Source organism: Phyllopteryx taeniolatus, chromosome 4, assembly GCF_024500385.1.
Source record: "Phyllopteryx taeniolatus isolate TA_2022b chromosome 4, UOR_Ptae_1.2, whole genome shotgun sequence".
Classification (NCBI taxonomy): Eukaryota; Metazoa; Chordata; class Actinopteri; order Syngnathiformes; family Syngnathidae; genus Phyllopteryx; species Phyllopteryx taeniolatus.
The window spans coordinates 22,674,376-22,690,696 of record NC_084505.1 but is presented as its reverse complement, the minus strand read 5'-3'; the positions used below and the strand labels follow the sequence as shown (position 1 = coordinate 22,690,696).

Here is a 16,321-nt window from a genome sequence, read left to right as displayed (position 1 = left end):
ACTTTTTGGTAAAAACTCAACTTGTCATGTTTGTAGGCAAAAGAATGCTGAGTTGCATCCAAAGAACACCATACCTACTGTGAAGCATGGGGGTAGAAACGTCATGCTTTGGGGCTGTTTTTCTGCAAAGGGACCAGGATGACTGATCCGTGTAAAGGAAAGAAGGAATGGAGCCATGTATTGTGAGATTTTGAGTGAAAACCTCCTTCCATCAGCAAGGGCATTGAAGATTGATCGTGGTTGGGTCTTTCAGCATGACAATGATCCCAAACACACCGCCCAAGTAACGAAAGAGTGGCTTCATAAGAAGCATTTCAAGGTTCTGGAGTGTCCTAGCCAGTCTCCAGATCTCAACCCCATAGAAAATCTTTGGAGGGACTTGAAAGTCTGTGTTGCCCAGCGATAGCCACAAAACATCACTACTCTAGAGGAGATCTACATGGAGGAATGGGCCAAAATACCAGCAACAGTGTGTGAAAACCGTATGAAGATTTACAGAAAACGTTTGACCTCTGTCATTGCAAACAAAGGGTATATAACAAAGTATTGAGATGAACTTTTATTAACCAAATACATATTTTCCACCATAATTTGCCAATAAATTATTTAAAAAAACAAAGTGATTTTCTGGATTTGTTTTCTTTCTCATTTTGTCTCTCATAAGTGATGTATACATATGAAAATTACAGGCCTCTCTCATCTCTTTAAGTGGGAGAGCTTGCACAATTGGTGGCTAACTAAATTTATTTATTTTTTGCCTCACTGGCAGTACTTTACATAGTACTTAAAAGGCAACTGGAATCTTCTTTGTTGAATTGGATGTTTTTCCTTGTTTTCCTAAAATGTTCAAAAGAGGAGACTGGTTAGCAAATCTGCCTCACAGTTCTGAAGACCGAGGTTCAAATCCCAGCCCCACCTGTGTGGAGTTTGCATGGTCTCCCTGTGCCTGTGTGGGTTTTGGACGGGTCCTCCCACATCCCAAAAACATGCATGCTAGGTTGAATGAAGACAGATGAAACAAACAAACAAAAAAAATCCTTTGTGGATACACTGAAACTCTTATGTAGGCGATGCTATACAGTTGTGCTCATAAGTTTACATACCCTTGATCAATTATTCTCAAAGTGTGGTACATGGACTTCCTCCAGTGGTACACGAATGAATCACTTTCTGGTCACTTACACTTACAGGTCAGTTGTATTTGACTTTTTAGTACATTACATTATGATTTTAATAAGGGCTGCAACTAACGATTTAAAACACATATTAATCAGTTGTTTATTTTTTCACCGATTAATCGAGGAATCATATTTTTAAAAACCTTTGAAAATTTCCCCCCTTTATTCAAAAATGCCTTTTTTCTAAAATCGCAATGCAGAAAATGCATTTAACTGGTTTGGTCTGTAACACATAATAAAATATTCAAAATGTGCATGTTACAGTGGCTTAAATATACTTTTTTTTAAAAATAAAACTGTTCTTGTTTTTGATGGAACACTTAGGCCTACTACAATATTATTGTATTTTATTGATGGTGGAACTTGGATAAGTAGGTAATGGTACTTGGTGTAAAAAGCTTGAGAACCACTGCCCGAGATCAATTGATTGATCTGTCAATTGTGAGGGAGAACTGATTTGAGACAGTCTATGAAGGCAACACCTGAACTCGATGGACCATGCTCAACATGTATCTCCAACTCCCAAATCTGTCTGTCTCATCGATGATTCTGCCATCTGTCTGCAATATGGGAAGCAGCAAACTCTGCTTTGCCCATACAGTACAATACCCCCACCCCGTTTTTTTCCCCTCGTCAAGCACGCGTGTGTACGTGCATGCCTTCATGATGATGCTGCTCCGCCGTCGAGTCCCAGTAATGAATGGCTGCCTGCGGTGCGGCAGAGGGACACACCACCACCACCACCACCACCACCATTAGCGAGCTTCCCAGGCCCCGCTGCTGCTCCTCCGCAAACGAGTTCCAGCGGCCGAAGGGGTGAGTGAGTTATTGCACGCCACCCAGCAACAACGCACAAGCGCTGGGAGAGCGTCGGTTGGGCCACGGTGTGATGCCCCGTGGAACTCAATTTTCTTCTTTAACTGGTGGGCTTTCTTTTTGGGGGGGGGGGGGGGGGGGGGCGACGTAGAAGTGGATGGTAGGTGACGCTTGAAAAAGTGTAGTAGGGTTGAAAAAGAAGCCAGTGTTTTTAATAATTTGACACGGCTAAATGAAGTTGAGCTAGCTACCGTGTGTGGGGGATGGGCGAGGGGAAAGTGGGCAAACTTTCTAAGCACCGAGCGACTCATCGCGGCGGGCTCGCCCACTAACAAACCCCCCTTATGTCCCCCGCCTCCATCCTCGCGGTGAGTGGTTCCACGCGAGTCCGTCGCTCTTCTTCCGATGTTCCCGAACTTTCCACTTCAAAAAATAAGAAGCCCCTCGGTTACTGTGGACGTTATAGTTATTTTCATTAAAAACAACACTAACAACCGCTATTCAATTGTCCAATGTGAGGTTTTTAGACTTCACTTAGCCCGGGGGCACCTTGTACTTTTCTTCCCCACCGCTTGACTCGCCATGCCGTTGGACTCGTCCGTCTGTGTCCCGGGTTGACCTGTTGATGTCGCGGTTCAAGACTATCGATCACTGAAACGAAACACGGGAGTTGGCCGAAGCGAGTCGGCGTGAGATCACTATATATATATATATTTTAATCGTTAAAGTACGCGACATTAAAAAAATGGAGGTGGTCCACGATGCTGCTTCATGGTGGCCGCTTTCGGCTGAGGGAAGCCCGCGACAAGGAGAACCGTGAGAAAGCAGCTAAACTCGCCGCTCAATATTTCATCTTCTCGACTATTTTCCCCACTTTAACGTTTGACTCAGGACCAATGCGGACCTAAAGGAGTGGAGCTTTCTCGTCTTTTATCTGTGTGGCCCTCTTCGTTTTTTGTCTCGTCGCCGCCCCCCTCCTCTTCCTTCTTCCCTCCCCTCCTCTCTTGCGTTCCCTCCCGCCGGCCCGGGCCAGCGGAGGACTCCCAAATCCGGCGGCTGGCTGGCTGGCACACGGCGGGGCACCGTGAGCTCTTTTCACCCGCCGCTTGTCCTCCGGCGCTCTGCCGCTACTTGGTGGCTGCCTCCTCTCTGTATCGTCTGCCCCTCTCTTCGGGCGAGACATCGGCTCGGCTCGACTCCCTCAAGTGAGACGATTTCTCTTTTTTAACGGTCTGCATTTTGGGGTTAAGTTTGCTCCGCCGTGGGCGGGGAGGGTGGGGGGAGAGCGTAGCCGCATTTCAGTGCTCTGTCCCCGTCGCTGGGGGGGGGGGGAGGGAGGGGGCTGGTAGTGGTCAGTGAAGACGTCGCCTCGAAACGTTGGTTTAAACTAACAGCCACGAAGGGATTTCCATTGTGTTTAATGCGAGCAATTTCGGCAGTTTTCTGAAATGTGTGCAGCGGTGTGGTGGCAGCGGTGTTAGCCTTAGCTTTAGCTCGCTACTTGCTAACACAGGCCACCTTTCTAAAGCAGGAAACTGAGCTGAGTAATTCATGAGGTTCTCTAAAGTCAGTCTGTAATATATTAAACATTTTGAGGGAGAGGACATGTGCGTTTTTTACCGTTTGACGAGGTTCAGCTGTTTAGTGGGAAACAAGGGGGCCCCGGTTCAAAGGTCAAGTGGTGGCAATTGGTCCTCTTTATCTTTCCTGGATGTTGGGGTGACCCCCACTGAACCTCACCCAGGGGGGAAAAAGCAGCGAGCAGTCAGCTGGGTCAGGTGTCCTTGGATGACATCTAGAGACAGATAATCTAGCATTTAAAGACAGTCTATGGTTTTGAACTGTCACTGAAGACAACGCATGAGATTGATAAATTGATTTGGAACTATAACTCGGTGGGGCTGTGGGTGATTTCACACTGTCACCGAAGGCAGCACTTGACTTGTTGGGATAGAAATAAGATCTAAAGACATTTGCAACAATCACTCGTTGTGAATAGTGGTTGGAGGAATGGATGGATGGATGTTAGATGATATAACATTTATGGATATTTGGAGCAGTCATTAAGATGTGAGAGGAAAACTGGTTTCAGACACTTCTTGACAGGTGTGGACTCTCGAGACACTTGACTTGGAATCGAGTCATGAATTTGATGACTCGACTTGACAATATTTTACAAGACTTGCAACTCGACTTGGACTTGAAGAGCAATGACTCTTGACTTCACTTAGATTTGAACCCATTGACTTGAAAAGAATTGCTACTTTGACCAAAGCACTGAGACACCAAAATTAATAGTTTCTCTTTCTTCTGCTATATTTGTCACTTATTTTTATACTACAAGAACATTTAAAAAGCGACAACATAATGCTGCGGATTTTACCGATTTATATATTCGGTCAAAATGTACTACACGGCTTGATGTCACGTATGCTTGATTCCGTTAGAATTAGCAGCTAGCTTTGTGAACGATCACGCAGACAGTTACACGGCAGGCCGGCCGGCAGTGCGCTGTCTGGGCTTCCTTTTCGTTACAGTCTGGTTTAGTTAGTGTTCTCAAGAATCAGTTTTGTATTTTTTTTTTTTTTGTTCACTTTTTACCGATCGATCAGCACAAAGCTAGCATTTATTTAACATGAAACTACATTATTGATTCTTCTTCGTGTCCTTTTCTTCTTCCCCCCTTTTGATGTAATGTTTTAACGTAGTGCCCCCTAGTGTTTGGAGATACTAAAGTTGGATGAAATTGTTCCTTTATAACAAGATGACAAACTTGTTCTTTTTTAAAAATTGCTTTATGTTTTTGATACTCACAAGAATGCCTATTTATTTTTGTTTGGAATTACCTCACTAGAAATATTTGTTGAAAACAAAATGCAGTTTCCTGCAATATGCACAGTGTGAATTTAAGAAGAATACTCTTATCGAAAAGAGGAAACTGATAGGTCTTTCATAAATGAAATGTCTCATTTTCTCTTGTGTATTCATAATTGCTCATTAACCAAGCAAAAATATATTTTATCCCTATACTTGATTATTCTGCTAGAATTGTGAATAGAACATTCAATTACCCCCCCCCCCCCCCACCCTCTCTCAATGATTGGCTTTGAACGTGCAAACATTTTGATCAGACCCCTAGTTTTCTTAGAACGGTTCAATGCACTTATTTATCAAATTTGTTTTGATAAATAAATAGGGATTTAAAAATGTATTAAATATATAAATTCACTATATTATTTATAAATATTAATTAAATAAATATCCATCCATCCATCCATTTTCTGAGCCGCTTCTCATCACTAGGGTCGCGGGCGTGCTGGAGCCTATCCCAGCTGTCATCGGGCAGGAGGCGGGGTACACCCTGAACTGGTTGCCAGCCAATCGCAGGGCACATGGAAACAAACAACCATTCACACTCACATTCGCGCCTACAGGCAATTTAGAGTCTCCAATTAATGCATGTTTTTTGGGATGTGGGAGGAAACCGGAATGCCCGGAGAAAACCCACGCAGACACGGGGAGAACATGCAAACTCCATACAGGCGGGGCCAGGGATTGAACTCGGGTCCTCAGAACTGTGAGGCTGACGCTCTAACTAGTCGGCCACCGTGCCGCAATTAAATAAATATATCTATTAAAATATATTTTTATTTTGTTGTTAAAATGACTCGAAAGGACTCAAAACTCAAGGTGTAGGACTTGCGACCTGACTCGGGACTTGCATGTCTCGACTTGGGACTTACCTCGGGACTTGAGGGCAAAGACTTGAGACTTACTTGTGACTTGCAAAGCAATGACTTGGTCCCACCGCTGCTTTCTAAAGGCAACACCTGACTTATCTTGAAGTAACATTTAAATACATATGGGACTCTAAATTGCCCGTAGGTGTGCATGTGAGTGCAAATGGTTGTTTGTTTGTATGTGCCCTGGGATTGGCTGGCAACCAGTTCAGGGTGTACCCCGCCTCCTGCCCGATGATGGCTGGGATAGTCTCCAGAACGCCCGCGACCATAGTGAGGAGAAGCGGCTCAGAAAATGGATGGATGGATGGATGGAACAATCACTCCCTTGTGAGGGGAAAACAGATTTTCAGACTGTTCATAAAGGCAACACCTAAGATGGTGGATGATTGGAACATTTGAGAACATTTGGAACAATCACTTACTTATGAGGGGATAGCTGTGATTTCAGACTGTGACTGAAGGCAACACCAGGGTTATTTTGATAGAAATAACTTTTAAATATATTTGGTACTAGTAGTTGTGAGGGGAAAGCTGCGATTTCACAATATCCTTGGAGGCAACATCTGACTTAAGGTGGACTCCTGCATATTCACAGTTCAGCAGCTGTGAATTTGCCCATTCTTGGCAGTTTTTATTTTCCCCCCAACCCATCTTCCTTTATTTGCAGAAAATTCGCAATGTTCTTTGAAGTGGCAAAAAAAGTCACTTATTTTTTCGTGGCCAAATACTATCAAATGTATATTTATTGCATTGTAGTGTCATCTCAAAGGATAAAAAGTGAACAAACTGTGGTCTATCAACAACTTTGAGTAAAGAGAAGTAGGCGATTGGTGTCATCTAAGTTGTCCTGTCAGATTATTTATTTTTTAACTTGTATTCTCAAGAAGCAGTTTTGTACTGTATATTTTTTTCACTATTTTGTAGTTAACACACAGAGTTAACACGGCATCTGTATTCCTACTTTTATTTCCACCAGAATTTGTTCTTTTTCCTCTCTTCTACCATAATGTCCCATAGTGTTCAGACTAAGATGGCACAAAACTGAAATGCCTTGTGTTACATTCTACATTTAAGTGAAATGTGTAGCAAGACTGTTAGAAAAGCATGCAGTTTGATTTTAAAATGACAGTAATGACAAATTGTTACTCTAAAAGTGATTTTAATTTTCATTAAAATCAAACACTTTTACATCACAATTGCAAGACGTAGTGGCATTGTCAAGCATCAATATTCGGTATCTGCGGTTACTCAAATTGAAGTTCTTGTCTGAAAAAATTGGTATCAGTGCATTCCTATTAGTAAACCTTTGAAATGCTATTGAAGTGTTTTGGGATTACAACCCCAATTCCAGTGAAGTTGGGACATTGTGTTAAACATAAATCAAAACAGAATACAATGATTTGCAAATCATGTTCAACCTATATTTAATTGAATACACTACAAAGACAAGATACTTAATGTTCAAACTGATAAACTTTATTGTTTTTAGCAAATAATCATTAACTTTGAATTTTATGGCTACAACACGTTCCAAAAAAGCTGGGACAGGGTCATGTTTACCACTGTGTTACATCTCATTTTCTTTTAACAACATTCAATAAATGTTTGGGAAGTGAGGACACTAATTGTTGAAGCTTTGTAGGTGGAATTCTTTCCCATTCTTGCTTGATGTACAGCTTCAGCTGTCCAACAGTCCGGGGTCTCTGTTGTCGTATTTTACGCTTCATAATGCATCACACATTTTCAATGGGAGACAGGTCTGGACTGCAGGCAGGCCAGTCTAGTCTTTTACTACGAAGCCATGCTGTTGTAACACGTGCAGCATGTGGTTTGGCATTGTCTTGCTGAATTTAGCAGGGGCATCCATGAAAAAGACGTTGCTTGGATGGCAGCATATGTTTCTCCAAAACCTGTATGTGCCTTTCAGCATTAATGGTGCCTTCACAGATGTGTAAGTTACCCATGCCATTGGCACTAACACAGCCCCATACCATCACAGATGCTGGCTTTTGAACTTTGTGTCCATAACAGTCCAGATGGTTCTTTTCCTCTTTGGCCCGGAGGACACGACGTCCACAATTTCCAAAAACAATTTGAAATGTGGACTCGTCCGACCAAAGAACACTTTTCCGCTTTGCTTCAGTCCATCTTAGATGAGCTCGGGCCCAGAGAAGCCGGCGGCGTTTCTGGGTGTTGTTGATAAATGGCTTTTGCTTTGCATAGTAGAGTTTCAAGTTGCACTTACGGATGTAGCGCCGAACTGCATTTACTGACATTGGTTTTCTGAAGTGTTCCTGAGCCCATGTGGTGATATCCTTTACACATTGTCGGTTTTTGATGTAGTGCCGCTTGAGGGATCAAAGGTCACGGGCATTCAGTGTTGGTTTTCGGCCTTGCCGCGTACATGCAGTGGTTTCTCCAGATTCTCTGAACCTTTTGATGATATTATGGACCGTAGATGATGAAATCCCTCAATTCCTTGCAATTGTACGTTGAGGGAACATTGTCCTTAAAGTGTTTGACTGTTTTCTCACACACTTGTTCACAAAGAGGTGAACCTCGCCCCATCTTTGCTTGTGAATGACTGAGCAATTCAGGGAAGCTCCTTTTATACCCATGGCACCCACCTGTTCCCAATTAGCCTGTTCACCTGTGGGATGTTCCAAACAGGTGTTTGATGAGCATTCCTCAACTTTCTCAGTCTTTTGCCACCTGTCCCAGCTTTTTAGGAACGTGTTGCAGCCATAAAATTCTAGCTATAAGTTAATGATTATTTGCTAAAAACAATAAAGTTTCTCAGTTTGAACATTAAATAGCTTGTCTTTGTAGTGTATTCAATTAAATATAGGTGAACATGATCAAATCAAATCATTGTATTCTGTTTTTAATAATGTTTAACACAATGTCCCAACTTCATTGGAATTGGGGTTGTAGTTTGTATTATGTTTATGGTTCAAACTATTAATATAGGCAATTATAATAACTTAGGGGAGCGTCAATTATTCACGGCAATTCCCAATTTGCGGTCGGGCTCGGTTCATGTCCCCTGTGAATAGACATTTGGAACAATCACTCAGTTCTGAGAGGAAAGATGTCATTTCACACTATTCCTGTAGGCAAGACTCGGATAGATTGAGAGATAATCTATGCTTCAACATGTTCAGTTGACTCTCTTCCCTTTTTTTTTTTTACATGGTTAGCCAGTCAGTGTTTAATGGGTCACAAGGAGGCCCCCAGTTCAAAGGTCAAGTGATGCCAATTAACTCCCCTTTTTGTTTCCTGGATGTTGTGGTGACCCCTGCTGACCCGTAGCCGGGCGTCCTTGGATGACATCTCAATAATCCTCACACACGCACGTGTTTGGAAATGGGTCTTTTGTCATGACTCGACTTCTCAATGTGTGTTATCAGCATGCTCGGCTTTAATTTATTAGGCACAATGGCTTGTCGTCTTGGCAACCGTCTGCTTATTATTCATGCCGCTGCACATATTTACACCTGGAAGCTGCGCCGCCGTCTTAATTGTCATTGGAGGCCCCGCAAAGTGCAAAATGTCACTGGCGGTGCAAAATGGTGGATTCTCATGACTCGTTGTGCAATTTCGGATCCATTTCACAGGTCAAATGCAAGACATTTATGCTATGCAAACATGAACGCACTTCATTTATACAAAGAAGTCATTTTTCAGTACTCTGGGATACACATCAATCTCTGTACAACAAATAACTGTGGTAGAAGCTCTCAAGTTTGAAACATGTCCCATATTCTCCTAGGGATAAACTACTAGTCCCTGAAGACAACACCTAATATAAAACCATCGGTAGATCTAGTAGATAGATAATGAGACATTTCAGGACATTTGTAAAAATCACACAATTGGGGGATTGCGAATTCAGGCTGTCCCTGAAGGCAGCACCTGACTTGATTACGTACAATAGATGTGACATTTAAAGACATTTGGAAAAATGACCGTTGTGAGGAGAAAACTGTGATTTTCAGACTGTTGGTAAATGTAACACCGGACTACTTTTGTTCACTTGTGATGTAATAATTTCACTTTAGGCTCCACCTGAATAGATAATGGATGGATGGATGGGTATAGGCCACATTGAAGGACATTTGTAGCAGTCACTAAGTTTTGGGGGGTTTAATAGTTCAGACTCTCTCTGAAGGCAACTCATGACTTAATTACATAAATATCATGTTTAAAGACATTTGTCACAATCACTCAACTGTGATTTCAGATGGTCGCTGAAATAATGAAAGTAGACATGATCTCTTCCATAAACTGTCAGGATTTAAGTAGTAATATTGGAGGGGAAACTTTCTGTGGACAAAAAATATTGGTCGAATTCCAAATTGCACAATTCAACTTCTGAGGTACCACTTTTTCTTTTTCCAAATGTTTCTGTCTACGTGACACAAGTAATAAAACACTATACATAAAATGCGGTAACAGTGACTGTTTTTCTCCAAATTTTGTTGGTTCAGTTAGTTTTTCAAATAAGTCAGTTTCCAGTTACCTAAAATGCTTTTTACTGTGAAGGTGATTTGTATGCAATCACCCACCAAATGCTACCATTAAAAAGCCCAAATGTGCAAAATGTGTGATGCCATAAAAATAGCATTAAGTCTTTTCATTGTAAAATGCAATACTCAAGCTATAAATAGGAGAATGTTTAGTCTTTCTGGTATAGTCTTTATTTCCTCCCGCTGCATCCATAACAAGTTGTTAGCCACAGTAAAGTGCACAAATTAATGATGAGCGAGTGGCAATGGACCTCCAAAGCGCTCCTTTAGCTCACTGCTGCTTTGCACGCACATTTTTAAACAGAGTTCAAAGTGTTTGTTAACGGAGGTGGGCCGTGTGTGTTTAAAATGCGTGCCTGAACATTATTACAGGATTAGTCAATATTAGACATCACTTCCAGTGTATGTATATTCTTTTTCTACAATTAGTGTATTTTCCCCAAGCTTTCACTATTTCCACACTTATACCATGTAATGACGATGGCTTTCTATTCTATTATATATAGAGAAAAATATATTATTGCGAATATAATGACTAAATTATTAGAAAAGAATATTAGATAAAAGATATTGTTCCCATTTTTGTAACTAAAATATAAAATGATGCATTTATTATTGGGATTAATACAAAATAGTAGACAAAAATATCAGATGACAAATGCACAATTATTTAGAAAGATACTAAAAATACAGGGGAAAAAAATTTGAAGAAAAATCTAACAATATATAATAATATCCATTCATCCATTCTGTGTACTGCTTATCCTCACTAGGCTTGCAGGTGTGCTGGAGCCTATCCCAGCTGATAAGTAACATAATAATAATAATAAATCCATCCATCCATTCTCAATACTGCTTATCCTGTTCAGGGTCACGGGGTGCTGGAGCCTATCCCAGCTGACTTCGGGCAAAAGGCGGATTACACCCTGAAGTGGTCGCCAGTAAGTCGCAGGTCACATGTAGACATGGACAACCACTTGCACTCACATTCACATCGTCACTGAGTGGGAACTAAGCCCATGCTGCCTGCACCCAAGTCAGGCGAATGCACCATTACACCATCAGTGACAATAATACGTATATAATTAAAAATAAAGAAAACAGAAATTTGGATGAAAAATACACAAATGTCAGAATAAATCCAAACATCAGAATTAAGTATGTTTTTCCTAAACACTTGGGGGGAAAAATAAAAAAAATGGATGAAAAATATACAGATATTAAAAAAGTGATAAAACTGGAAAACATATTATGCCAAAACATTGGCAAATATTGAAAATAATCTAAGACCAAAAATACATGAATATTAGACAAAAATGTTGGACAATAATACAAAAATATTAGATGACAAATGCAAAAGTAATGGACAAAAATACAATGAAAAAAATGTTGCGATCACTCGGACTGCCTTCCACCATGTTCGGTAGAACTCTCTTATATGCTGTTTCATCCCTACTGCGTTTATTTAAAAACTTTCCACTTTTAATAACCACATCTTTTGTACTTGGAACCAAAACAAAGAATCCATGCAGACGGAAGTGAGTCACTCTTAAACAGAATCTATTATTAAGGAAGGATGATTTAATGTCACGTTGACTGTTGGTCCGCTTTTTGATCACAGCTTGTTATGACGTAGAAAAATAGACGAGTTATACAAGCGACTCTTCTTTGACCGAGCGGTGGGAAAAGAAGAAGTGGGCCAGAAAGCATAAAAAACCGCTCACTATTACACTGTGGATGTGTTGTGAGGAGGTAAAATAAACCAGACACTGTAATTTAACTGCGCTTGGGGTGATTTAAAATAAGGTATCAAGTTTCATTGCGTGTTTTTTATGTTTGTTTTTGACCCTCACAGACCCTGTGGTGCTGGGCACAGCGTTATGGCTCAGACGCTACAGATGGCGATCCCCAACTTTGGCAACAACGTCCTGGAGTGTCTGAATGAGCAGCGTCTGCAGGGCCTCTACTGTGATGTCTCCGTGGTGGTCAAGGGACACGCCTTCAAGGTCTGACTTTTTATTTAAGCCACCAACACCTTTTCGTCACTTAATGTTGTGTAGATCTGGAATCCATGGCAGTTTCTGCAGTTACTGGCCGGTGATGAAATGGTGTGAAAATGTCATTGGAGTCATCATGACCAAGTTTATCCACAATGTTTGTATTATCAGTATTTATCCATCCATCCATCCACCCATTTTCTGAGCCGCTTCTCCTCACTAGGGTCGCGGGCGTGCTGGAGCCTATCCCAGCTATCAGGAGGCAGGATACACCCTGAACTGGTTGCCAGCCAATCGCAGGGCACAAACAAACAAACAAACAAACAAACAACCAACCATTCACATTCACAGTCACACCTATGGGCAAGTTAGAGTCTTCAATTAATGCATGTTTTTGGGATGTGGGAGGAAACCGGAGTGCCCGGAGAAAACCCACGCAGGCACGAGGAGAACATGCAAACTCCACACAGGTGGGGCCGGGGATTGAACCCGGGTCCTCAGAACTGTGAGGCTGACGCTCTAACCAGTCGCCCACCGTGCCGCCATCAGTATTTGTTTATTTATTATTATTAAAAATTCTGATAGATGCACTGAAAGCATTGCAACACTGAACTCAACTGAACTTTTTTTGTAGCAAAAATCAACCTCCGCTTTACAGTGGTGCCTTGCGATACGAGAGACCCGACCGACTTAACGTGTTTTAGAAGATATGAGCCCTCGTTTTGCGGTTGAATTTTTGCTTTGACTTGGGGGCACAAACTTGAGGTGCAAGCGCTGTTTGGTGGTAGTGAGCTCAGTTGACTTCACAATAAGCAGATGTTTGGCAAATAGTGAACAGCTCTTCTAAAATGAGGCTCCAAGCTGTTAATTTCCACTCAGAGTTGAAGTTTACTGTTAAACTAAACATACAACAAAGACAAGTACACAATGTGTCTTTAAAACAAGCGAACTACTTTGCCTAAAGAACGCCCAGACTCGCTTAATTCTAAAATATAATGGATAATCCCATTGATGGGCTAAAGATTAGCATTGATAGTCATGGTATTTGAACACAAACGGTGGAGCAGCACATGTAGACAGACAATATCACATTTCTTAGTCAAAAAATACTTTATCCTCAGTGAGGAAAAAAGCCCCGACTAATTTTGTAGCTTGTGGAGTTACAGAGTAGTGGTGACTTCTTTGTTCGTCTGTAGGACTATACTGCCCCCGGTGGCCAAGGTGGGCACACCAGAAAGAGCAGCACAATCAATTGAATTGAAGCATTATATCATGATGCACAGACTGTATAATCCTTTGTGTTTTATTTGTTATTACTCTGTTTTCAGAGTTGGGTAGAGTAGCCAAATATTGTACTCAAGTAAGAGTACTATTACTTTAGAATAGTATGACTCAAGTAAAAGTAAAAAAATAGTCCTCCAAATAATTACTTAAGAGTCAGAAAGTACTCAGTGAAAAAAATAGTACCTAACGTCGGATTTATTTTTTAAATCAGCATGAACGTCAAATAAAATAAAAACTAAATCAAATATAAATGTTCAATTTCGGACTTTGCTGAACAATATCACTTAATGTCAAACATAAATACATTCTTTGTAAAATAAAGTATTTCTAAAATAACAAATTAAGGCAAATTCAGCTCCAAGAAGTGGTCTTATACTATGTTGTTTCCACTTGTTCAACAGCACAAAACTGTAGGCTCACCAGGCAGATTACAAAGACAGGAACAAGGCTGCAGTGGATATAAAAAGTATGCACACCTGTGTTCAAATCCAAAACTATATCTCCCCTCGAAAATCTAAATTTAAAAAACTGTCAAAATAATTAGACAAACAAAAAAACTATAACTAAATTATGATAAAAAATACTGTCAAACAAAAGGTTAAGAGTAGGACAAAATTATTAGAATATAATAAATACATTATAATCAAATTTTAAAAAATTGAATAAATACAATTAAAATAATGACAAAACTATTAGAACATAATGCAAAGAAATGCGTGTGTATATATGTCTATAAGTTTTTAACAAATTAGGAAATAAAATATTATACTCAAATACAGTGAAAGATCATTAGTAGTCAGAAGGGTGTAATTCTTAAGGAAATGCACAATTCTTCTTCTTTTTCAACACGTTGGAGTTTGTAGTGTGAACTCAGCGAGAAGCGCGCCTGCTGCAGAGAGGCCGCATGCTCATTTTCCGAGAGTTCACTCGACCAAATCGTTTTTTGACGATGTACAGTCAGGCTTAATTAGTCCCTCAGTGATTGCCGCGTCAGTCAATTGTTGAGATAAGAAACTAGAGCGCTGCAGTCGCAGCCATTTTAAATGTTTTCCAGCGGCAGCATATTGTCTGCGCACTCTACCGCCTCCTATCTTCATAGACGTTTATAAATAGTTTGAACGTGTCTTAATTAACCCATTCATCCATCCATTTTCTGAGCTGCTTATCCTCACAAGGGTCGCGGGAGTGCTGGAGCCTATCCCAGCTATCTTCGGGCAAGCGGTCGGGTGCACCCTGAACTGGTTGTCAGCCAATCGCAGGGCACATACAAACAAACAACCATCCGCATTCACATTCACACCTACGGGCAATTTAGAGTCTTCAATTAACCTACCATGCATGTTTTTGGGATGTGGGAGGAAACCGGAGTGCCCGGAGAAAACCCACGCAGGCGCGGGGAGAACATGCAAACTCCACACAGGCAGGGCCGGGTATTGGACCCAGGTCCTCAGAACTGTGAGGCAGATGCTCTAACCAGTCGTCCACCGTGCCGCCTCTTAATTGACCCTCAGGGGCAATTATTAGTCATTCGAACTGCTCTAAGTGCTAGAGGACTCTGCATCTTTTTGCACAATTGTTTTTTGTCAATGTCTCTGTCTCCAAAGTGTTCTGTAAATTGTACTAAATCTGTTGTACTAGAGCGGCTCCAACTACCTGAGACAAATTCCTTGTGTGTTTTGGACATACTTGGCAAATAAAGATGATTCTGATTCTGATTTGATTCCCATCAGACACGACAATAAAACAGAGTTAGTCTGCTCACTGAAATAAATTACTGAAAAGTAACTTGTGAAAATCAAAATTGTCTATTGATTTGATAATCGATAAGTTGTCAATTAATCCATTAATTGTTGCACCTCTACGCTGGAGTTTTTGCTGCATCAGGCACATTGTCTTGAATCTGTGCAAGGTACAATGAAATCTGGTTCATCTGATGCGACTGTTACTTTAAGGTTGGCCCAAAAGTTGCCCTGTAAAAAGTTCCGAAGTTTTGAAAATACAAAAATAAAAATTTTGTGATTGCATCCGACGCAGTGTTTCGGAATTCTTGTTCAATTTCGTGCATGGGTCCTTGAGACTTTTTCATGCGTCCTGTTGTCACAACAGGAACGTGTCCACCCAATTTCGTTTCAATCAGTGAAACTGGTTTCCATGGCACGTTGTTGTTGTTGGTGTTTATTTATTTTTTTTCCCCACAAATGTCCAGGGGGCACTGCTAACTAAATTGCATACGTCTTTCCCCGCTGTCAGGCCCACCGTGCGGTGCTGGCGGCCAGCTCATCATACTTCCGCGACCTGTTCAACGCGGGCGGCAAGAGCTCGGTGGTGGAGCTGCCTGCCGCCGTGCAGCCACAGAGCTTCCAGCAGATCCTGGCCTTCTGCTATACGGGCCGCCTCAGCATGAACGTGGGGGACCAGTTCCTGCTCATGTACACCGCAGGCTTCCTGCAGATCCAGCAGATCATGGAGAAGGGCACAGAGTTTTTCCTCAAGGTACACTGGCCAGAGAGTAGATTGGAGTGACTTAGTTGGGGTGTACGTCTACTTTGTAAACAAATACATTGCAGTTCAGCCTCTGGATAGCAGACGTCTTGGCTTGTGATATGCTTTCGGTAGTGCGTCAAACTTGCAGAAGAGCTACCCAGCCTCCCAGGTTTTCTGGCTGCTTGGGATCAGCCTATAAGAAAAAAAAAAAATATATATATAATATAAATCTTTGAAACAAACAGGTAAGTTAAATTGTATAATGAAGAAGAATGTTACCTGAAAACAAA

General features: G+C 41.3%; 1 protein-coding gene across 5 annotated transcripts in view; it reads left to right on the top strand.

Annotated features, from left to right (window-relative positions):
* Window positions 1-1,645: 1,645 nt before the first annotated feature.
* The window catches only part of nacc1b (nucleus accumbens associated 1, BEN and BTB (POZ) domain containing b), a 33,616-nt gene continuing 18,940 nt past the window's right edge, over window positions 1,646-16,321 (top strand). For 2 of the 5 annotated variants that reach the window (XM_061770681.1, XM_061770679.1), the window contains exons 1-3: window positions 1,647-1,994; window positions 12,122-12,272; window positions 15,798-16,040. In XM_061770681.1, the coding sequence (XP_061626665.1) occupies window positions 1,879-1,994; window positions 12,122-12,272; window positions 15,798-16,040 (510 nt within the window). In that variant the 5' untranslated portion in view covers window positions 1,647-1,878. Of the gene's footprint in view, window positions 1,995-2,873; window positions 3,200-11,135; window positions 11,208-12,121; window positions 12,273-15,797; window positions 16,041-16,321 lie in introns of those variants that run through there. The other 3 variants (XM_061770682.1, XM_061770680.1, XM_061770683.1) reach the window with 3 other exon arrangements.